The sequence below is a fragment of the Eleutherodactylus coqui genome, chromosome 7, assembly GCF_035609145.1.
Source record: "Eleutherodactylus coqui strain aEleCoq1 chromosome 7, aEleCoq1.hap1, whole genome shotgun sequence".
Taxonomy (NCBI): domain Eukaryota; kingdom Metazoa; phylum Chordata; class Amphibia; order Anura; family Eleutherodactylidae; genus Eleutherodactylus; species Eleutherodactylus coqui.
Genome location: NC_089843.1, coordinates 172,753,116 through 172,772,325, shown reverse-complemented (window position 1 = coordinate 172,772,325; position 19,210 = coordinate 172,753,116). Strand labels below are relative to the sequence as shown.

General features: G+C 39.8%; 1 protein-coding gene across 2 annotated transcripts in view; it reads right to left on the bottom strand.

Annotated features, from left to right (window-relative positions):
• UNC5C (unc-5 netrin receptor C) overlaps window positions 1-18,710 on the bottom strand; it is a 358,450-nt gene extending 339,740 nt beyond the window's left edge. For both annotated transcript variants that reach the window (XM_066574021.1, XM_066574023.1), the window contains exon 1: window positions 18,155-18,710. In XM_066574021.1, the coding sequence (XP_066430118.1) occupies window positions 18,155-18,269 (115 nt within the window). In that variant the 5' untranslated portion in view covers window positions 18,270-18,710. The remainder of the gene's footprint in view (window positions 1-18,154) is intronic.
• Between the last annotated feature and the right edge of the window lie 500 nt (window positions 18,711-19,210).

Genomic DNA, 19,210 nt, shown 5'->3' with positions numbered 1-19,210 from the left:
AATATGAATGCAGTATAAATTATGTTTTAGGCATTTCTACTGGTTGCATAGCACAATTGTTTTCCTTTTTCTTATGGCTCTTTGGGCATAAAAGAAACATCTATGGAGCTGATTAGTCACGGGACTTAAAAAATTTGACTTGCTTCATATGATACCCTAAGTCAAATGCTTTGTGCTGTTCTGTAAGCAACTCTGAACATAAATCACTTTACTTCTGTTGTCTACTTAAAAACAAAGACATTTGAAGGATGGTCTGGTCTTGATGATATTCGGCAACTTCAAGTACCTATTTTAATGGTAAACAATAAATACTGTACTGAAACTTCAGCACTAGCCAGCACATTACAGTTTATGGCACAAATATAAAACAGTCTTCTTTTGACAAGTCGAATATATTCCTCTGTAATTTAAAGGGCTTTTTTCCAGTTAAGTTATGGAACTTTCTAAGATACTTTTTGCTTAAATTTCTCATTTTATGCAAGATTTCTGTTTGCAGTCACTGAATGAAAACTTTCACTATTTACATCCAGAGGCTGAAAACTTTTCCTGATCATATGCAGCTGACACAGTTATATCCATCAGTGTAGGATAGCTCTTACTTTTGGGACATAGCAGAAGTTTTGATCAGGGGAGGTCCAGGTGCCAAGATCCTCACTAATTGCTAAAATGTAGGGGCATAAGCACTCAGATGAGTGCTATACCCCTTTGTTTTTGACTACATTTCTCAGAGAGCCAGGATAATGATATATGGACTCATAGACTTTCTATGATCCTCTACACCACTTGCTCCACTCTCTGAGGTGAGCTGAGAAGAGTCTCAGCACCTAGACCTCCACGGATCAAAACTTCTGACATCTCACTATGGCACATCAAAAAGGTCTGAAAATGATAGGTACCCTTTAATAAAGTGTGATAAATGTCATCAGCACAGGTGAGAACTCAATAATGCAAACAATGATATTGAAACCATTGGGAAACTGTAACACAAAGTATATCAGAGAGCTGTATAATATTCAGTTATTCAAATATTTAGTCAGAACCCCTGTTCTCAGGATTGGTGGGGTCCCAACCCTTGGACCTCCACTGATCATAAACTTATTCACTATCCTGTGGGAGGATAAGTGATTTAACGTAATGATTGTGGGGGGCCCACCACAGAACCCCACTGATCTTGACAGTCCCCACCTAATTGGAGTGGAGGATGTGCATGCACACCACTGCTCTATTCATTTCAATGACAATGCCAGAGATTGCCGAGCACCAGTGCTCATCAATTTTCAGGCATGTCAGTGAAATGAACTGGGCTTGTCCTCTAATACATTCATGTGCAGACCATTGGTGCCCCCATTATTGGAATTGGTGTGGATCTCAGTGGTCAGCCCCCCACTGATCAAACTTCTGTGAGTAGGGTTAACTTTAGATTTTGCTACAACCACTTTAATTATGTCAAACTGGAGAACCCCTTTAACTCTTGTAGAAATACATGTTTACAGCATCTTCAGGTGGAGGACTGTCCAAATAATTGCCAGCCATCTAGGCGTATCATGACATGGACATGTAAAAATAATGTACAAAAAGTTGTCCCTCATAGTCCTTTTAGATGAGCCAATTCTCATTTGAAGGAGCAAACAAACGAGTGACTTCACCGTTGACTTGTTTGCAGTTGTGCAGCTTGTTAAGACAGGCAAATGCTTTACTGGCTCATTCAAACGAGAATCATTCAATCCCTATAGAAGCAAATAGAGGGTCTGATTGCTGTTTAAACAAAATGATAAACGAATGAGCCTATGATGATTTTTATGCCTGCAGAAACTGAATGACGAATGAGAAGTGAACAATTCTTGTTTGCTCAGTCGTTGGCTCACGTTTAGACTGAACGATTAGTGTTCATTTTCTCTCATTTAAATGATTTTTGAGGGATAATCATTCCGTCTGAACGCAGCATAAGATTATTTGATGACACACATGTAAAATCTTTGAGTAAACAGATAACGGGATTCCCACAGATACCAGAAACGAGTTGGTTCTGACCCATAATAGAGAAGTGATTGAGCATGTGTAGTCATTTTCTATGAAATGAATGAGAGTCACAGAAGCCTGCTCTGATTTAGATGTCATAAAAGTCTATTTTGCAACAGCCCTTTTACTAAGGACTTGGCAGGTTTGGCAGACCTTCACTCCATTTTGTTAATGAAATGGCAGTAAAATTGTGTGCCCAGTATTACAATGAGTTCTAAGCCGAGAAACAGCTCATTGTCAGCTACCCAAACCAACATATGCAGTCCAAAATCACATGAGAATGAAATGAAGTTGCCAGGAACATGTTTGTCTATGACATTGTGGGCAATCAATAAACAATTATTTTTTTAATATAGTTATTTAAGCATGAGCCAAACAACACTGTAATTACAGATTAGAAACAATAATCATGAACAATATGAATAAACTAAAGCATGGCTGACAAGTAACACTATATTTTTCATCCTAGAAGCTCACTCAAAACAAAAACAATGCACTATCCCTTTTGTAGGCAGCTCAGAAAAATAGTTTCTCCCCTTTTTGAAAAGAGCTAATTTGCATATATTTTCCCAGCAAGCATTGCCTATAGGAGTCCTTATGCTAACAGGTGGTTTCTGCAAGGAAAACAGTACCTCAACCACCCCTTGAGTGCAATTTACTACTAAAACATGGCATCTGGGAACAAGTTGTGGGTAAGACTAGGATTAGATATATCACTTGTGCCATGCCCAATTGTTTTATACCTGAGCCAGCCCCAGCTGGTGGCAAAATGGTGAACTTTGGCTTTCATTGCTCAGCATAGCAGGAGATTAAAACAATGTATGCAATCTTCATCTGTCTGGTGCACAGAGATGTCGGGAGATGTCTAGCATTACAAGTGAGTTCACCTAATGCAAAACTGTTTCCACAGGAAATTATGGCGACAAGTTTGTTATCAGTTTTCCTTTAGGATTACTGTGTATTGATGGAGGGAATCAAGACCAGGACAGTATTCATAAGAAGGCACATGAGGGCACATGCCTAGGTCATCTAGAAGGAGAGGGGGTGACACTTAAGATTAATATTTTATTTTTTTCCTGCCTGATAATAGTTTAAATATCCAGCAGCAGAAAAGGAGGGGGCAGGCCCTTGGCAAACTACTGTCTGCTACAAAGGAGCATGTCTGAGCTGACACTGCATGGCTGCTACCTTAGTAGCTGCTCCCACTGAAGACCTGCTGACATTTAATGTTGTCACCCAGTGGTTCCAAGCTTCTCTGAAAGCAGTTAAGCAGCAATAAAAATAATCAGCACACAGCTGTTTGTGTGGTGATAGCTTCCATAACTGCTGCACAGGGGTCACATCACAGAACAATTTACAACCTCAGAGGTCTGTACACTTTCCAGCTTCTCTCCTTTGTGGGAGGGAGACATCATCCTGCTCTGCTGTCTGATACCAAAGGTAGTTTATGTGCCCAATATGTGAATATATGGGTGCAGCGAGCACATATATGTATTTGTTTGTGTGAGTCAACCTGCATCTGCATATACATTTGTCCAATGTGTATATGTAAATTTATGTACGCAATGTGACATTTATCAATATAATGTTTGTCAAGTCTGGAATGCCTGGGAGGCTCCTAGAAAAAAAGAGGACATCTCCTGGACTCCCAAAAGAACTAGAAAACTGGAAAATCTCCTAGGTTTGGCATGCTTTTTAAATCATACCCCCTCCTTCCTCTTCCTGCAGCCACCCTTACTCCTGGTGCCCTGATCTCAGCATCAGGATGTTGTCTATAGTGGAGTTTGGGGTCTATTTTGAGGAGTATGCTGGTTTGGGGTCTGTAGTAAGGAGGTATCACTTCTGAGAGTCTGAATTTATGGGGCCCAGAATCAGTGTTTGTTTTGGGTGTGTGGTCCTGGGGTCTGCATTCCATTAAATACTGTAGGGAAGGGGGGGGGGTGTAATTACATATTAATGGACAGAGCAGAAGGCATGCCACTTTATACTGTACAGCCCCTTTAAAAATGTCCCTGATGTCCCTTCTCAAAAGCATGAGCAAGGGTTTAGTCACACACCAGGATTCTGTCTAAATTGTTGAAAACAGTATTCAAACAGAACCATAGACTTTCATGACAAGTTTATAGAGACCACTTTGTCACTATTTGACATGGTTTCAATTTGTTTCCCTTATTTTAGGGCTACATTATTTTTTTCTCCAAAAATAACTGAAACGATGTCAGTCAGAGAACAAAGTGGTTTTCATTTGACTCATTCAAGTCTATGATTTTGTTTGAACACTATTTCCAGCTATTCAGATAGAACCCCAGGACAGAAGACATAGCATAGCGAATAAAGCTGTGTCATTGGACCGTAACACTGGCACATGGCCCTCAGATTCACCATCAAGCTGTATGCCCTGTTGGATATATTGGCCACATAGGCAATGGGACATTTAATTGTATATTTTAAAAAATGACATGCAAGGGGCTTTAGTTGCAGACCTTGTATCAGAAGTTTGGTGTCACAGAGTGGGAACAGCAGCTAAGCCTGGACACAAATATGCCTCTTTATTATAAGAGTTGTCCCTACAAAGCTATGTAAGTCAGCTAATCCCAGAGTACAGTCTATCACCTTTATGATGTGTTCTCTGGTATAGATACAACTAAAATGAATACATTCACATCGCAACATATGAACCAGCAAGGACAGACGCAGTTCTAGATAAACTATAAATAACTAACTGTAATTTCTGGAACTTTTCCTAAAGAATTAAAGTTGGTTTTACCTGATACAAAAGTCGTCCAACTGATTATCACTCTTAAGCTTTCACACAGGAGAGATAATCATTCACTGAATAGAGGCGGAGAGCGCCAGAGTTCTCTTCCGGTTTACCCCCCCCCCTCCATCCAGAGTAAATAGGCAGTCGTTCATAAATAAACAACTACCTGTTTATTGTCAGGTTTTAAAATGAACAACGAATGAATGAATGAATGAATTATCATTCATCATTCAATGTCTGGATTGTACGATCCAACGATTAACTGAATAATAATCATTCCATGTAAAAAGGCCCTGAGTAACAAACCTCAACCAAGTGTTGTAAATACAGCTTAGATAATGGGAAAACAAAAGGAAAGAAAGGGCATAATAAATAGAGAATTACGACCCGTGTTAGTGAAATGACAACTAAGATCTAAGTGGTCGCTGTGGTCAACCTTACTTTTTTTACACTCTGGCTATAACGCTTTTCCATTTCCTTTAATGGATTTACTACAGTCTCTATAATACAGACTACTTACATTTCTAATGTTTTGTACCATAAATTATGGGCAGAATCAGTGGGAAGAACTTAGAAATAACTTAGACTGTAATATAGTTAAATAAAGCTATTTACAAGAGTGAAACAATGGCAGAGTATCCAGGACACTGCTGAAAAATGTTTTCAAAAGTATGAAACTATTTAGGAAATTAGTTAGAACTTCTTAATTCCTACAGCAAATACAATGGAATCACTTATGTCTGGTTCTCTAATGGTGCCCTGAGACCATGGGGTTAAAGCAATCAAAGATGTTATGTCTTGCTTGGGTGAGGGTAGAGGACAAGCATTCATTACGGCACAATTATTGGTCTAACAATGCATTATGTCCCTGTTATGCTCATTCTTCATTTTTGACTGACTACAAGCACACATTCATTTGCATGCCGCTTAAAACATTGCTTTAATGCAGCCTTATGAATTTGCAGTGATCTGCAGCTCCGTGCTTTATTGACTGATACACACGAGACACTTCAGAGCTAGATCTACAAATAAAATGGTCCTTTTTTAACACTGAGATAATTAAGTCTTTCTGAAACAAGAAACGTGTAGGCACTTAATTAAAGTGTATCCCCAAAAGATTACACTATTCTCATGTTATAATTCACATTTTCCGCATCAAGCACTTTCAAGATGCTATTTTTTTTTCTTCCACTTGAAGAAACCTTGCCAGTATAACATAGGTACATAGATTGATGCACAGTGGCCTCCTATGTTATGAAAGGGCCATACTAAAAGTATATTCTTATATAAGCGAATATATATAATGCAGTTACTTTTAATTTTGATTTATTTTTGCCCCTACCTCAGTAAAGCGTAAAAGCTGCAGTATATGGTTTATGGACTCTCATTACAATGCTATGTGTTACGACTACAGCCTAATTTAGCACTCAAGCTATATAACCTACATGCACAATCTCAGACTGGACAGAATTGCAGATATACAAGCACTATATAAACTGTACATACTAAAAAGGCCTTGTTGGAGGACTGAGAGTAAAAGTCTGAAAGCTTGCATAAACATCACGTATTTTTGTTAGCCATTAAACGTATCATATCTACAAGATTACTTGGTTTCTCTTGCTGGAAACAATCACATTTTGATTTACTGGCTAACACAGTACCAAACTTAAAAATAAAAAAAAAATAGAACATGCTATATCTTTTTGCATATTTGTGCATCAAGGGCCCCGATTGAAGTCTATGGGGGTTCACAAATGCGCAAACAATACGCAAGGAGATGCGCAGAGAATAGAATCCATTGACTTCAATGGGTTCTTTCTTATTTCCTGATTTTGCATGTGCATTTCTCATGCGCCAAAAAATAGAGCATGCTCTATATTTCTGATTAATTGCGCTCCAAAGGTCCCCATAGAAGGTCTATGGGAGTATGCAAATGCACATGCAATACGCAAGGAGATGCATACAAAACAATGCATAATTCCACTGAAAAAAGGACATATTTGGACTTCATTTGGCTAAATAGCCATTTAAATTGGGAAGCGTTAGCCGCGAGCAAATGAACATGCACTGTGAAAAAGTACAGTAAAATGCGCTGGAGCAAACACAAAAAAGACTTGTTCATAGCCCAAATACGTTGTGCTGATCCACGTGCAGAAACGCATATGCCCATGTAAAGCCGCCTTCAAGCAAATATTTGTAGATTGTGTAGTACACACTACTGCTCTGTTCATTATGGCTTTATGGCTTCCATTCACACCAGCACTATGACAACAATGATGGATGTATTTGTTCAGATGGTTTCCACTGGTGGACTACATTATCTGAGAATGGGATCATTTGTGATAAGAGTTTTTGTACTTTTAGTGACAAGTACAGCAGTGCAGACTACACGTTTTTAGCATCTAAAATACTGGCACTCTGACGAGGAGTGAATAGTGTCCGCTGGTCATCTGATGGGTGAAGCAGGAAGGCGTATGTACCTAGTCCCTGCTCACGGGGAATTAGTATTTTTGTCAAGTTTACTTTTGTGAAGTTGATTCAGCAAGAAATGAAATGGAATGTGCAGGGATTTGCTCATGTTCCAGAATTCAGCTGATAACTGGAATGAATAGGCAGCATAAGACTCCTGTCATGAAATTTAAGCAGCCTCTACTCTAAATCTTTAAAGGCTATGAGACATCTTTGGGCAGAATTTTATTTCACTTAAATGTGTATATTTGGGTTTGACAATCATTTTTGCAATAGTGTTTAATAAAAAGTATTCTTTGTCTTCTGCAGCTTCTACATATCACTGTATACAGACACTGCAGTCTAAGGCCTCATGTCCACGGGCGGATCAGATTCCGCATGTGGGAAACCGCAGCAGAATCCAACCCTGCTGGCAGCCAAGAACCCTACTTACCTGTCTGGGTCTTCACTGTGGATGTTTGCGGAAGTCCCGGTGGGCGCGCCGCCCATCATGCGCAGTAGAGATTTTTTTAAATCTCATGCTTTCCCGCAGAATCCGCGGCCCATTTGCAATTCAATTGTGGATGGGCCACGGATTGGACAGCTTCCATTGTCTTCAAAGCAAAATGGAGCATGCTGCGATTTGTTTTCTGGACCAGCAATTTCTATCAGATAATTTATGACCCTAATACATTTTGTTGCCATAAATTAGCTGATGAGAATGTTCAGGAGAGGAGAGAGCAGAGGGAAACTAGGAGCTCTGTTACACTTAATGATTATGGTCCAGATTCACTGAATGGTGCAGAACGTAACCATTCAATGTTAAGACTGTCAGCGACTGAAAGACAAATGATAATTTGCTTGCTTATTGTTCATAGGTTATTTTAGAGAATGTCAGTCGGCTTGTGTAATCAGGCAGTGGTTCATCTATGAATGACTTCCTGTTTCTTGTGAATGGAGGTGGGCATCCAGAAACATCCGCAAGCACAGGAGCGTAAACTCCCAACAATCATTCCATCTTGAAGGATCTTACTCTGTTAGTCCAGCTTCACTGATGGATCTGCTACTGAGACTGCAGTGTTCATATACAGTGATATAAAAAAGCTGCAGAAGACAAACAGTGCAATATTTTTAATTGAACCCTATTGTTAAAAATATTGTCAGCCCAAAATATATGCAATTAAGTGAAAAACAATCCCCCCAAAGGTGTCCATAGCTTTTAAAGACATCTCTCACATATCCTTAGTATAAGCGGTTGTCTCAATAAGACCACCCTTTCCATTAGCCCTATAAAGAACACTGGGGCAGATATACTATTCAAAATACAAAAGTTTTCAATAACAATAAGAAGAACAAGAACAATAATAAACAGCTACTTGCTGAAGTCAACCCATATCTGGCCCTCTATTATGACACGAGATTGTCTAAAATAAACAAATCCTGTCAAAGGCTTCTGTCTAAGGCCACCTGCAGACGTCCCGCTGGATCCCGCTGTGAGAATTCTCGCAGCGGGATCCAACCTGTGCCCCTGCAGTGACCAGTGCGGCTCACCTGTTCCCGCGTCTCCTCCACTCTTCCATGTGCATGATACCGCCCAGCCGGCACATGCACAGAGCGGAGCTGGCGTGTCACTAATGACATTTCTGTAAGACCCGCACAGAAATAGAACATGCCGCGATTTGTTTTCCGGGCGTGTTTTCACACGGACAAATCTCGTCTGTGTGCATAGGATTGCATTATGTAATGCAATCCTATGGCAGTGGGCACGGGCGGAAATTCTGTGGGAAATCCCACCGCGGAATTTCCGCCCGTCTGCACAAGGCCTAAGGCCCAATGTTCACTTCCACGCACGGATTCCACTGCTGAATCCCGTAGCAGAATCCAGCCGGCTCCAGCGCGGATCTCCTCTGCGTCGCCTGGATCTTCTCTTTTCACTGTGGCGGATGTGTCCGGACGTGCCAGCAGCGTTTTATTTTTTTTAATGTCCTGCTTTCCCGCCGATCTGCGGCACAGCCACAATGACAGCTGAGCCTGTGCCGCAGATATGATAGCTTCCATTGACTTCAATGGAAGCCGTCCACGTGGGATCCGCAGGAAAATGGAGCATGCTGCGATTTCTTCCCGTGTGTGCAATTTGCATGCCGTAAAAAAAAAAAATCACATCCACATGCTTTTACTGTGCTGTGGACACTAGTGCATCCCTATGGGTAGCTTGAGTTGCGGATCTCCCCCGCGTGTACCCCACGCGGATTACTCAAATCAAATCCGCCCATGGACATTGGGCCCTAAGAGCAATTCTTCCATAATAATAAATTAATATTGCACAGTTTGCACTATTTTGTGGTAGCTGGAGTACTTGTCAGTTTCCTTACCTCTAGCATAGGCAAAAAGTTCATCTAGGTAAATGGGGTATCTTGTTATAATCACCCCAAATCCCATATGTTTTTTTATCTGCCTGTTGCATGCTTTCATGTGCCTTTGTAGTGTAGGATTACTCTCTAACTAGAAGTATTTCAGGACTGCTAACAAAGCATTGAAGATTGATTTTCTAACCATCCCAGATCTCGCATTTATATATGTGATGATTGTATTCACGCATATATACAACATAGTATTACTTTGTAAGCCTCCTGGAAACCTCCGCAGACAACCATGTTAAATGGAAATATCTCAAAATACTGGAATCAAATTTACACTGACAACACCCCCAAAAAACAAAAAAACTAAGTAAAGTAAGGTAGAAATATTGAATGATGTCCCTGTCAAGAACATTATGGCCCATGTCTTCTTACAGACCTTGTAGCAATCTCCCTGGATCTGAAGAAAACCAGTCAATCCCCTGCAGCAAGTCGGCTTGCTTCATAATCAGCATCTGCCTGGTCACCTGCTTCTAATGTCAGCGGACCGGTGATCTTAGTTGTGTTGGTTCAGTTCCACTAAAAGTGACCGTCTGCTTTTAATTACCAGGTCTGTGCCTTCTTAACCCCATCAAGGGATACAGTTAGCCTCAAGCACTAGAGTCAGGACTAATGAGTAATCCAACTCCTGTTTCTTCAGCTTTTCAGCATCTGTTACATCGCAATACTGTCTGTTTATGGCAGTGGATGTATGATCATTTCCCATATACTGCAGTATAGTATATTTCAGAAATCATTATATTCCTAATAAGGAACAATATCACAGTTTTCATTCATGCAAATGAATAAAAATAGGTGTTGTCAAGGGAAGCTTGAGTCCTATGCATAATTGAAAGACTGAAGGAAATATTTACTGAGTGGGGAAAGGGAGTAGCTCTTTTTCTGCTTTCATACAGGACATCATTTAAGATCTACTTGCTGAGACTGCTAATGAAAAACACACAGTGGCTCTTTATGTGCCAAGTTCATAACTGCAGACGTCAATACAATTGCACATCTCTCCAACTGTCACCCCCTCCCGGCACATTGTCATCTATGATGGACAATCTAATGCCTGCCCACTATTCTTACCCACAGATGTGTCCGGTAACCTGCCATGCTGATCTCTACTCTGCCTCATGCAGTTATCTGTATCAATGGTGCAGTGCTGACTGTTGATGAAGACAGGCCTTTTAATTAATTAGCTATGCTCATTTTTTCAGTTTTCCTTCATTTAATATTGGACCACATTTTTAACTTAGATGAGATTTATCTTGTCATAATGTATCTTTCTTCTGAGGCTACAAAATAACACAACTAGAAATATACTGAATTCTAGTTAAGTTTCTTTCCCTTAAAAGACGTCAAAATATTCTGGAAAAAAAATTAAAGTCAATTTCTGGTTTCAGGAAAAAATTCTGTCCTGAGACTCATTTGGGCAGTGGGTATATTACCTGTGGTTCTTCTCTGCTGCCCCAAAATCAGTTGCCTTTGAGTCCTGCTTTGGGCTGTCCAAAAGGCTTCAGCAATCATCCAACTACCTAATGCACACTGTGCATTGCTCTCTGATTTGCCATTGCTGATCACGTGAGCAACTCTGTCTAATCAGAGAGCAGGTATAGTGCATTTTTAGTCTAACACGTCCTGTGCATTGTGAGTAAAAGATACTCTGAAGATTGCATTGGGCATCTTGTACAGCTGAGAATGGGAGCTGGAACTGGAGGATCAGAGAGACAGCAGAGAAGTACAACTGCAGGTAATACCACCTCTGTTCCTGGGACAGAATTTTATACTGAAACCAGAGGGTCACTTTTCCAAACCAAGATGGGAAAAACTGGCTGGTAAAGCAATTGGGCAGTGACTGAGTGCCAGGCAACTGAGGGAACCATGTAGAAAGTACATTTCAGCAGTGGTCAATACCAGGAGCACACCCCATACACATGAATGCTGGTCCAAGCATACATGCATTCTCAAGAGGGAGAAGGGAATAAGCCACTGCCAGTCAGCAATGTTAGCAGCTTATCTCTCTCGAAAACAAATGAATTCCTCTGGCAGCAGCTTATCTCTCAAGTAGTGTTGCTCATGTGATCAGCTGGGGAAGGGGGGAGGGGGATTGCTAACATTCTTGCCTTTTCTCTGCTGCAGTCCATCAACGATAACATCTGCATGGACTTTGAAAAACTCATCCTGATGTTGCCCTTTGTAAGATTTGAAACTACAATTCTATAACTGCAAAACTTCAATTTTAACAACTTAGCCACCACACTTCTCCATTCTGCTCTGTATGAGAAGAACATCAACACGAATAAACATAAAGAGAACATGAAAAAAAGTTATCCAGATGTTGTCCTTGGTCAGCTTTGAGCCTATAACTCCAGAACTGCAAAGCAGCAGTGCTAAGAACTGAGCCATCACACCTGCGCATCCTTCTCCAGAGCAGGAGAAGGACTGGAAGAATAAACTCAAAGAGAACATAAAAACATCATCCAAATGTTGCCATTGGACGCCTTTACTGTCCAACTTCCATGCAAAGCCAATAGGTTCTTTGTGTAGTGCAGGACAGATCTTCCAGAGTGAGAGATACTCTTTGCAATCGCTCTCCACTTTGGCCGAGTGATAAAGATTCTGGAGAGAAAATCCCCTATATTAAAGGGGTTTTACAGGCAAAAACTATTGATGACCTATCCTCGATAGTTAATTGCCAGGGACCCACCGCACGGGATTTCTGGCAATCCGCTGATCACCTGGCCCAGCTGTCTGTGCAGCGGGTTGTATGTGCATCATAAGAGATTAAACCCGAAGTTGTCTAACTGGCTTCATCCTTTTGAAATCAATGGGAACTGAAGCTGACTATTACACTTCCGCGCCTGTCATTGGTGTTGGAGGCAGAAGTATCAAAAGTGTAATAGCTGTTTCAGCTCCCACTGATTTCCATAAGAATGAAATCCTCTTGGCCACTTCTGGTCCTGTCTCCTATGATGCATGTCTGACCTGCTATACTGACAGCAGGGCTGGGCGATCGGGTGCAGCGGGTCCCTGGCAGTTAACTTTTGATCACCTATCCTGAGGTTAAGTCATCAATAGTTTTTGCCCAAAAGAACCCTTAACTCATAATTCCCTAGAGTTTAGTATACTGTATATTTTCTTCTACGGTTGGGTTACACATTTGTGTGCTCTCTACTGAAATTTCTTTCATAGAATGGTAGAGTAGGAAGGGACCTCCTGGGTCATCAGGTCCAACCCCCTGCTCAATGCAGGATTCACTAAATCATCCCAGATAGATGCCTGTCCAGTGTTTATATTCTTCACAGAATCCAGTTCCAATGCCACTGATTATGACTTGCTTTATAATGTGTAAAGCATGGGATTCTAGATCAAGCTTCCAGAGCGTTTCTGTAAGAAAGGAATTGTTTCACCCCATTGTTTTATAATAAGCTCAATAAAAAATCAATGAAAAATAAGCCGCAGTGTGCTACGTGCCATATACAGGGTAAACATATATAATGCATAATATGCAATTCTAAACATAACATGTTTCTCATCACATGCCTTAGAATACATCAGACTGAGCACTAAAGTTATGTCTATGAAGTGTCGCCTCCTTTAGCTTTCCCTTTTAATCTACATCCAGATAATATTTGAGCTTATACTGCCTGTGTCTATCAAATACAAACGAAAGCAAAGCATGTCTGATTGTGGCTCTGAAAAGCTTGCCTGCCTCCATGTCAATCAGAGAAAACATTTCTTATCTGTATCCAGAATGATGAAACCACAAGGGTAATATCCAAGGCAATGCTCACTCACCCATTTCAAGCATATTAAGCTTTCAACTTGGCTCTCTCGCAAGCACAGACCACTCACCTGTCCCTGGTCAAGAATTTGTGTCTGCTGTCCCTATACGTCTGCCTGCTTGACAACGTAGTTGTACCCACAAAGTGCTCCCCCTCCTCTTAAAGCTGTCAAGAAATCTTGAGCGATGGGCTTTATAAAATCACTCAAATGTGCTAAATCTTTGGACTGAATCAGTGCTAATAATGAGAGCATAACTGGAGATCTATAGATAAAGCACATATGACAACGGATAATGAAGTGATCAGGTTTAGGCTATCCTAGCCTTTGTTCCTCTGTCCCATACGTCTATGACGCCTTGATAGCCCCACATGTTAGACACGCAGGATGGAGACGATAAGGCTACAAAGCAGCAAAAGGTTATTAGGAACAGCCAAAGGTTGAGAAGGACTAATCTACTGAGCTATTTGGCTTCTGTTCAAGTTGGAAAACTAATGGGAGTGAACATAACAAGTTCAACAAATGCAGTTAATTCGACTATATCTTTAGTTTTGTTTTTTTTTTATAATATGCTGCTGCTTATATAGCATCAGCATATTCCACAGACCTGCAAACAGACCGCCATCCCTTACATAAGTCCATTTCCCCAATGGGACTGACAATATTTGTACCCTAGTTCACATAGTAGGGTCAGTTTCAAGGGATGCTTACTAACCTATCAGTACATATTTAGAGTATGTTAGGAAACCAGAGAACTGGAGAAGACCCTCCAATATAAAGGGAAAATATATAAACTCCATGCAGATATTGTCCTAGGTCAGATTTGAATGCAGGACCTTAGTGCTGTAAGGCAACAGTGCTAACCATTATATCGCTATACTGTCTATCCAAATAATATACAGTTCACAAATAATAATAACAACAATAATAATAATGTAGTAATAATATATTTCTGCGTTATACAAATGTAGCCGAGCAGAATGCCCTTTGGCTTCTTCTTTTGAGAAATGTGATAATAGTATATTACAAGTTGTGACAACTGACTGATATATACTATATACTGCTTAATAAATAGCACTGTCACACCTAAACACCAATAGAGTCTAACAGATGGAATCTTCTTCTAGGTGTTGGCATTTCCATTACTTCCACAATATAAAAGTTACAGTTAGTGTGCTGTACATTGAACAGACAGCTAATATTGTCCAAGTGATCATGAACTGCTCCTAATCCAGCGATTTTTTTAAATTCCTTTTTTACCTTTACATTAATTTCTTCTCTTGTACTTTGGCATAAGATGAAGGACTACAGTTTATGAATAGAATTAGTAATCCATTGCTACCTTTTTGTATCCACTGGACCCATCAATACCGTTTTTTAGTCTTTTGTGACTAACAGGACTAAGCTGCTTAGTTCAGCTGATTAAGAAAAAAATTCTAAGCATTTTTCCAGGAACCATAAAACAGTTTCTCACAAGCATTAACAAATCTGCTCATCTTCATTATTTTCTGCACCATACTCCCACTCACTGGAACAACTTGCTTCTAGTCCCTGCACTGAAGGAGTTTTATCAACAGATGCCATATATTTTCCTTAAGTGCGGAGTAATGCACTCAAATGAAGCCTATAAAGAGAATAAACCACTTTATACTTTCTATGGACTTGTATATTTACTGTACAGTATTCAAAATGACTCTACCAGAGAATGGGCTGTGATAGCATAATGGAAGCCGATACTTTACAGACTGAACCGGAATGACTTTATTGCTTCAGTCTCTACACAAGGCAAAGTGGGGATATCTATCTATCTATCTATCTATCTATCTATCTATCTATCTATCTATCTATCTATCTATCTATCTATCTATCTCTCTCTCTCTCTCTATCTCTCTCTCTCTCTCTCTCTCTCTCTCTCTCTCTCTATATATATATATATATATATATATATATATACTGTATATGTCTGATGAGTCATTTCTTAATGCTAAAATGTCTTTCTTCTCATTGCAGCACTGGCCATGGGGATTAAAACCAAGACAAGAAAAAAAGTTGAACTTATTACTTGTATTAGATATTCACATAGTCTAATTTTCTGCATTTCGTCTTGGTCTCTTTGTAATGTCTGGAGAAGATGCTCTGATATGTATCTCTTCTGACCTTTCTGACATCATGTCTACAGATCAAGACTTATGATAAAGTGGGGTTATTCTCTTTGAGAATATGCTGTTACCGTCTTGACAGAAGCTCCTCTTGGATCAGTGTCATATGCTAAGCATAAGCAACTTCCCAGAGGACTATATGCATGCAATATTTTTAAGCAATGGGATAATAGATAGAGTAATATCTATAATACACTGAACTAATACCAACACTTCCTATCAGGCCCACAAGGCTATGTTCAAGGATTTCTTTTTAACACTGCGTTCTGCTTCATATAGCTTTTAATTGAAGCCTGTGGAATCAAGGTCCTTGATAGTAAATACAAGGTCCTTGATACTAAATACTTGTTTTAGATTCCACCATTCGCTTCTTCTATAAACTACAATGCGCTCTGTGTAGCCCTGCATTCGGTTTCAATCATGTGAAAAACACACAAACAATAAAATACAACCTGAAAAGACCTTGCCCTTGCTGACTTCCACTTATCTCTACTATTACGGTTATACAGTAGTATGTAAAGCACTTTTACCTTTACTCTGCTCCTACCAATTGTTCATAAACCTGAAATTTGCAATTACAGATTTTCTTTTTGAATTTCTTAAAAAAAATAAAATAAGTAAGCCAAACTAGGCCATAAACTTTATACTTCAATATAAAATGTGAATTGCTTCCATTTGCACTATGGTTTACAGTGTGCAAAGAATGTAAGAGTTTTCCAGTTTCACATGTGCCAAAGGAAAGCTCTAGGTTTTCCAATAATTTAAAAAGCAAAGCTGATAGCTAATGGGTCTGTGTGCCTTTAAAGACTTCCTTTAGTTAGAGGATAGTAGGTTTAATTTCTGCTCCCCTGGACTCCATAGATACAATCCACAAGAACTATCATCATATCCATGGGGGGGGATTGGGTGGATATCAAACGCACTTGATAAACAGCTATCAATTTAAATCCACATGCCCAAGCGTAAAAGGAAACATGTGCCTTGGTTCTCTTGTCTCATTCTCTTCTCAAGGTAGTAATCCCTTTATCTCTTGGCTGATTGTCTTTATTGATCTTATTTCCCACCAGCCCATCCTGGTTTCTCTGAAGAATTTTATCTAAGGAGGAAACCTATTTGGAAATCTCGCAGTACTGATTCTACCTTAATTTTCAGCAACTGTCTCTATTATCTAAGCTCTTCCTTCAATCACAATTACGCTAAGACGTCAATATGAAAACACATTTTTGTGTGAATATACAATCTTGGCCAAAACTGGTTCACCTCATTGCTGATAATGCAATCCGGATTTGGTGAACTCATTGTAACGGAGAAATTGTAGCCTAACTTAGCTTCCACTTTGCTATTTGTTGCTTGTATACAGTATATCTGGTGTGTATATATTGGCCATGATGTGTTCATGCCATTTTATCCGATGCACCAAAGTTTTCTCCGCTACTTCGACTCAATTACCTATATATTAGTATTGCAGCATATACGGATGTGCAGCAACTTAGTGAAAACACTGAGTTATATTGGATGAGAGCTTCATGTTTGCTGTACAGAACCATAATCTAATGACGATTTAGAGATGTTAGAAATGAGCTCATTAGTTTACTAATGATAATGATAATTATGGCAAATGTAAACCATTCTATGCTGAATACTATGAAACCATTTTGGTTTATGTAATTTATGCATCAATTGCTCCACTATACATTTATCATGACTCTCTAATGCTGCAGCATTACATATAACATTTAATCTGGAATGTAAAGGGTGTTTAACTGGTGTGAATCCGTGATACAGAGAAAACCAGAGAAAATCCATGAAAGCCTATGTGGATATAATGATGCTCTGAATTGTTTGCTATGTACTATATTTCACAGCAGAATGAACATCACTAATTACTCCCAGTTATACCTGGCCCAATGTATATGGAGCAGACAGGCTGGCATCCAGTCTGGTACCACCCTGCTCTGTTAAGGGGGACTAGTTAGAGGCGAGAGCTCTGCACATCATGCACTGAATGCCCTGCTTGTGTCTCATTCCAGTAACGAGTTCCTGTAGACTGCACAGTGCTCCGCTCGGAAATGTAAAAGTGAGAGGAAAGAACGTGTAATGCTTCACCAAGTCCTCATAACATTCATACCGACTGAAGATGAGGTGATCTGAAAATCCCCATCTCCAGCGGGTGATTCAGTCCAAATCTCCGTTAAATCTGTCTAATCTCATAAAGATAATCAAAATGTAAAAAAAAATTCTCTACTCCATTGACTCTCCAAAATACAAAGTCAATTGATTGACTGTAAATCCTAAATTGATTCTATCTTCAAGACCACATACATACAATTCAAGAATGATGTCTGGAACTCAAACCTATTCTGCCCTAGTCTCTCCATCACACATGCATCATTCGGATGGTTCGCCAATAAAGGTAGCACTACTATAATACTTTAGTCTTTAGTATTTAACATTTCATGCATCACACATATGTAAAAACATATAGAAGCATATATACTGAACACATCAAAGACGGTGCAGGCTGAGATGCTCATCCTTATCTACTGCCCTTTTCCCCTACCTGCCCAAGAATAAGTTCTTACCTTGAGCTGCAAAAGTACTGCCGGCAGTCAGTATGGCCAGGGCAGGTAGGAAACACATTTGCAGGATGTATCCGAGTCTAAGACCGCAGCTGGCAGTTTCCAGACCCTTCCTCATGGTATTGGAAGGCACAACAAGCTGGCTCACTCTAGCTGGGCAAACTCCACTTTCTTCAGCACTGCCAATAGTTACACAGACTATTTCAAGTACATTTATTTCCTCTTTTAAGTCACAAAGATCTCATGCCCAAATGATCATAGTAACAGCCACCACTGACTATTCTCCAGCTTCATTAATCCCTTATTGATAGGAGAAAATATATGCAATGTGTCAGAAAGTAAGACAAATCCGTTCAGTGGAAATGGAAAAAAACAAGCTGGAAAAAAAATAATCACTGTAGAATTGCTTTAAAATCTTGCAAACAAATCTATGTGATGTTGTACGGTGCAGCCGGTTAGGATCCTAAAAGCCCATTGAGTCAATGAGTGCAGGTAGAGGAGCATGAGGTGAAGCATTAGGAGTAGACTGGAGCAGTGTGAGAGCACAAGCATGTGGAAGGCAGAGAGAATGTGTGTCTGCCTCTGTTCTCTGTTACAAGGAGACTGTGAGAAAGTCAGCTCCTGCTACCCTGCTCCTCTTCTCTCAGCCCTACCTCCTGGCTGCAAGAGCAGACATGGATCCCTGGATCTGGAATCAGCACTCCGTCTAAGCACTGGCAACAAAAACACATTTGTCTTTTAGTCCTGCACTTAATTAAAATCCCTTCTGCCGCCACAGCTAGATGGGGAAGGGGTTACACACTAATAAGTATGTTCCATCCAGATTGATTGCATCAAGCCTGATTCATTCTAGTCCTTTTACTCTTTGCACCCCTATGGATCTGAATGTAAATATTTAGTATCAAAAGTGACAAAAATACAGAGATGACCATTTTTAGTGTAAACAGTGTAACATTTTTTGATCAGGACGCAATTGTATCTATTTAGTCTAGTGTTCCATAAACAGAGCAGATGATTCTGCATGATCATCTAGCAAGGTCCAGGACTAATATATTCAAT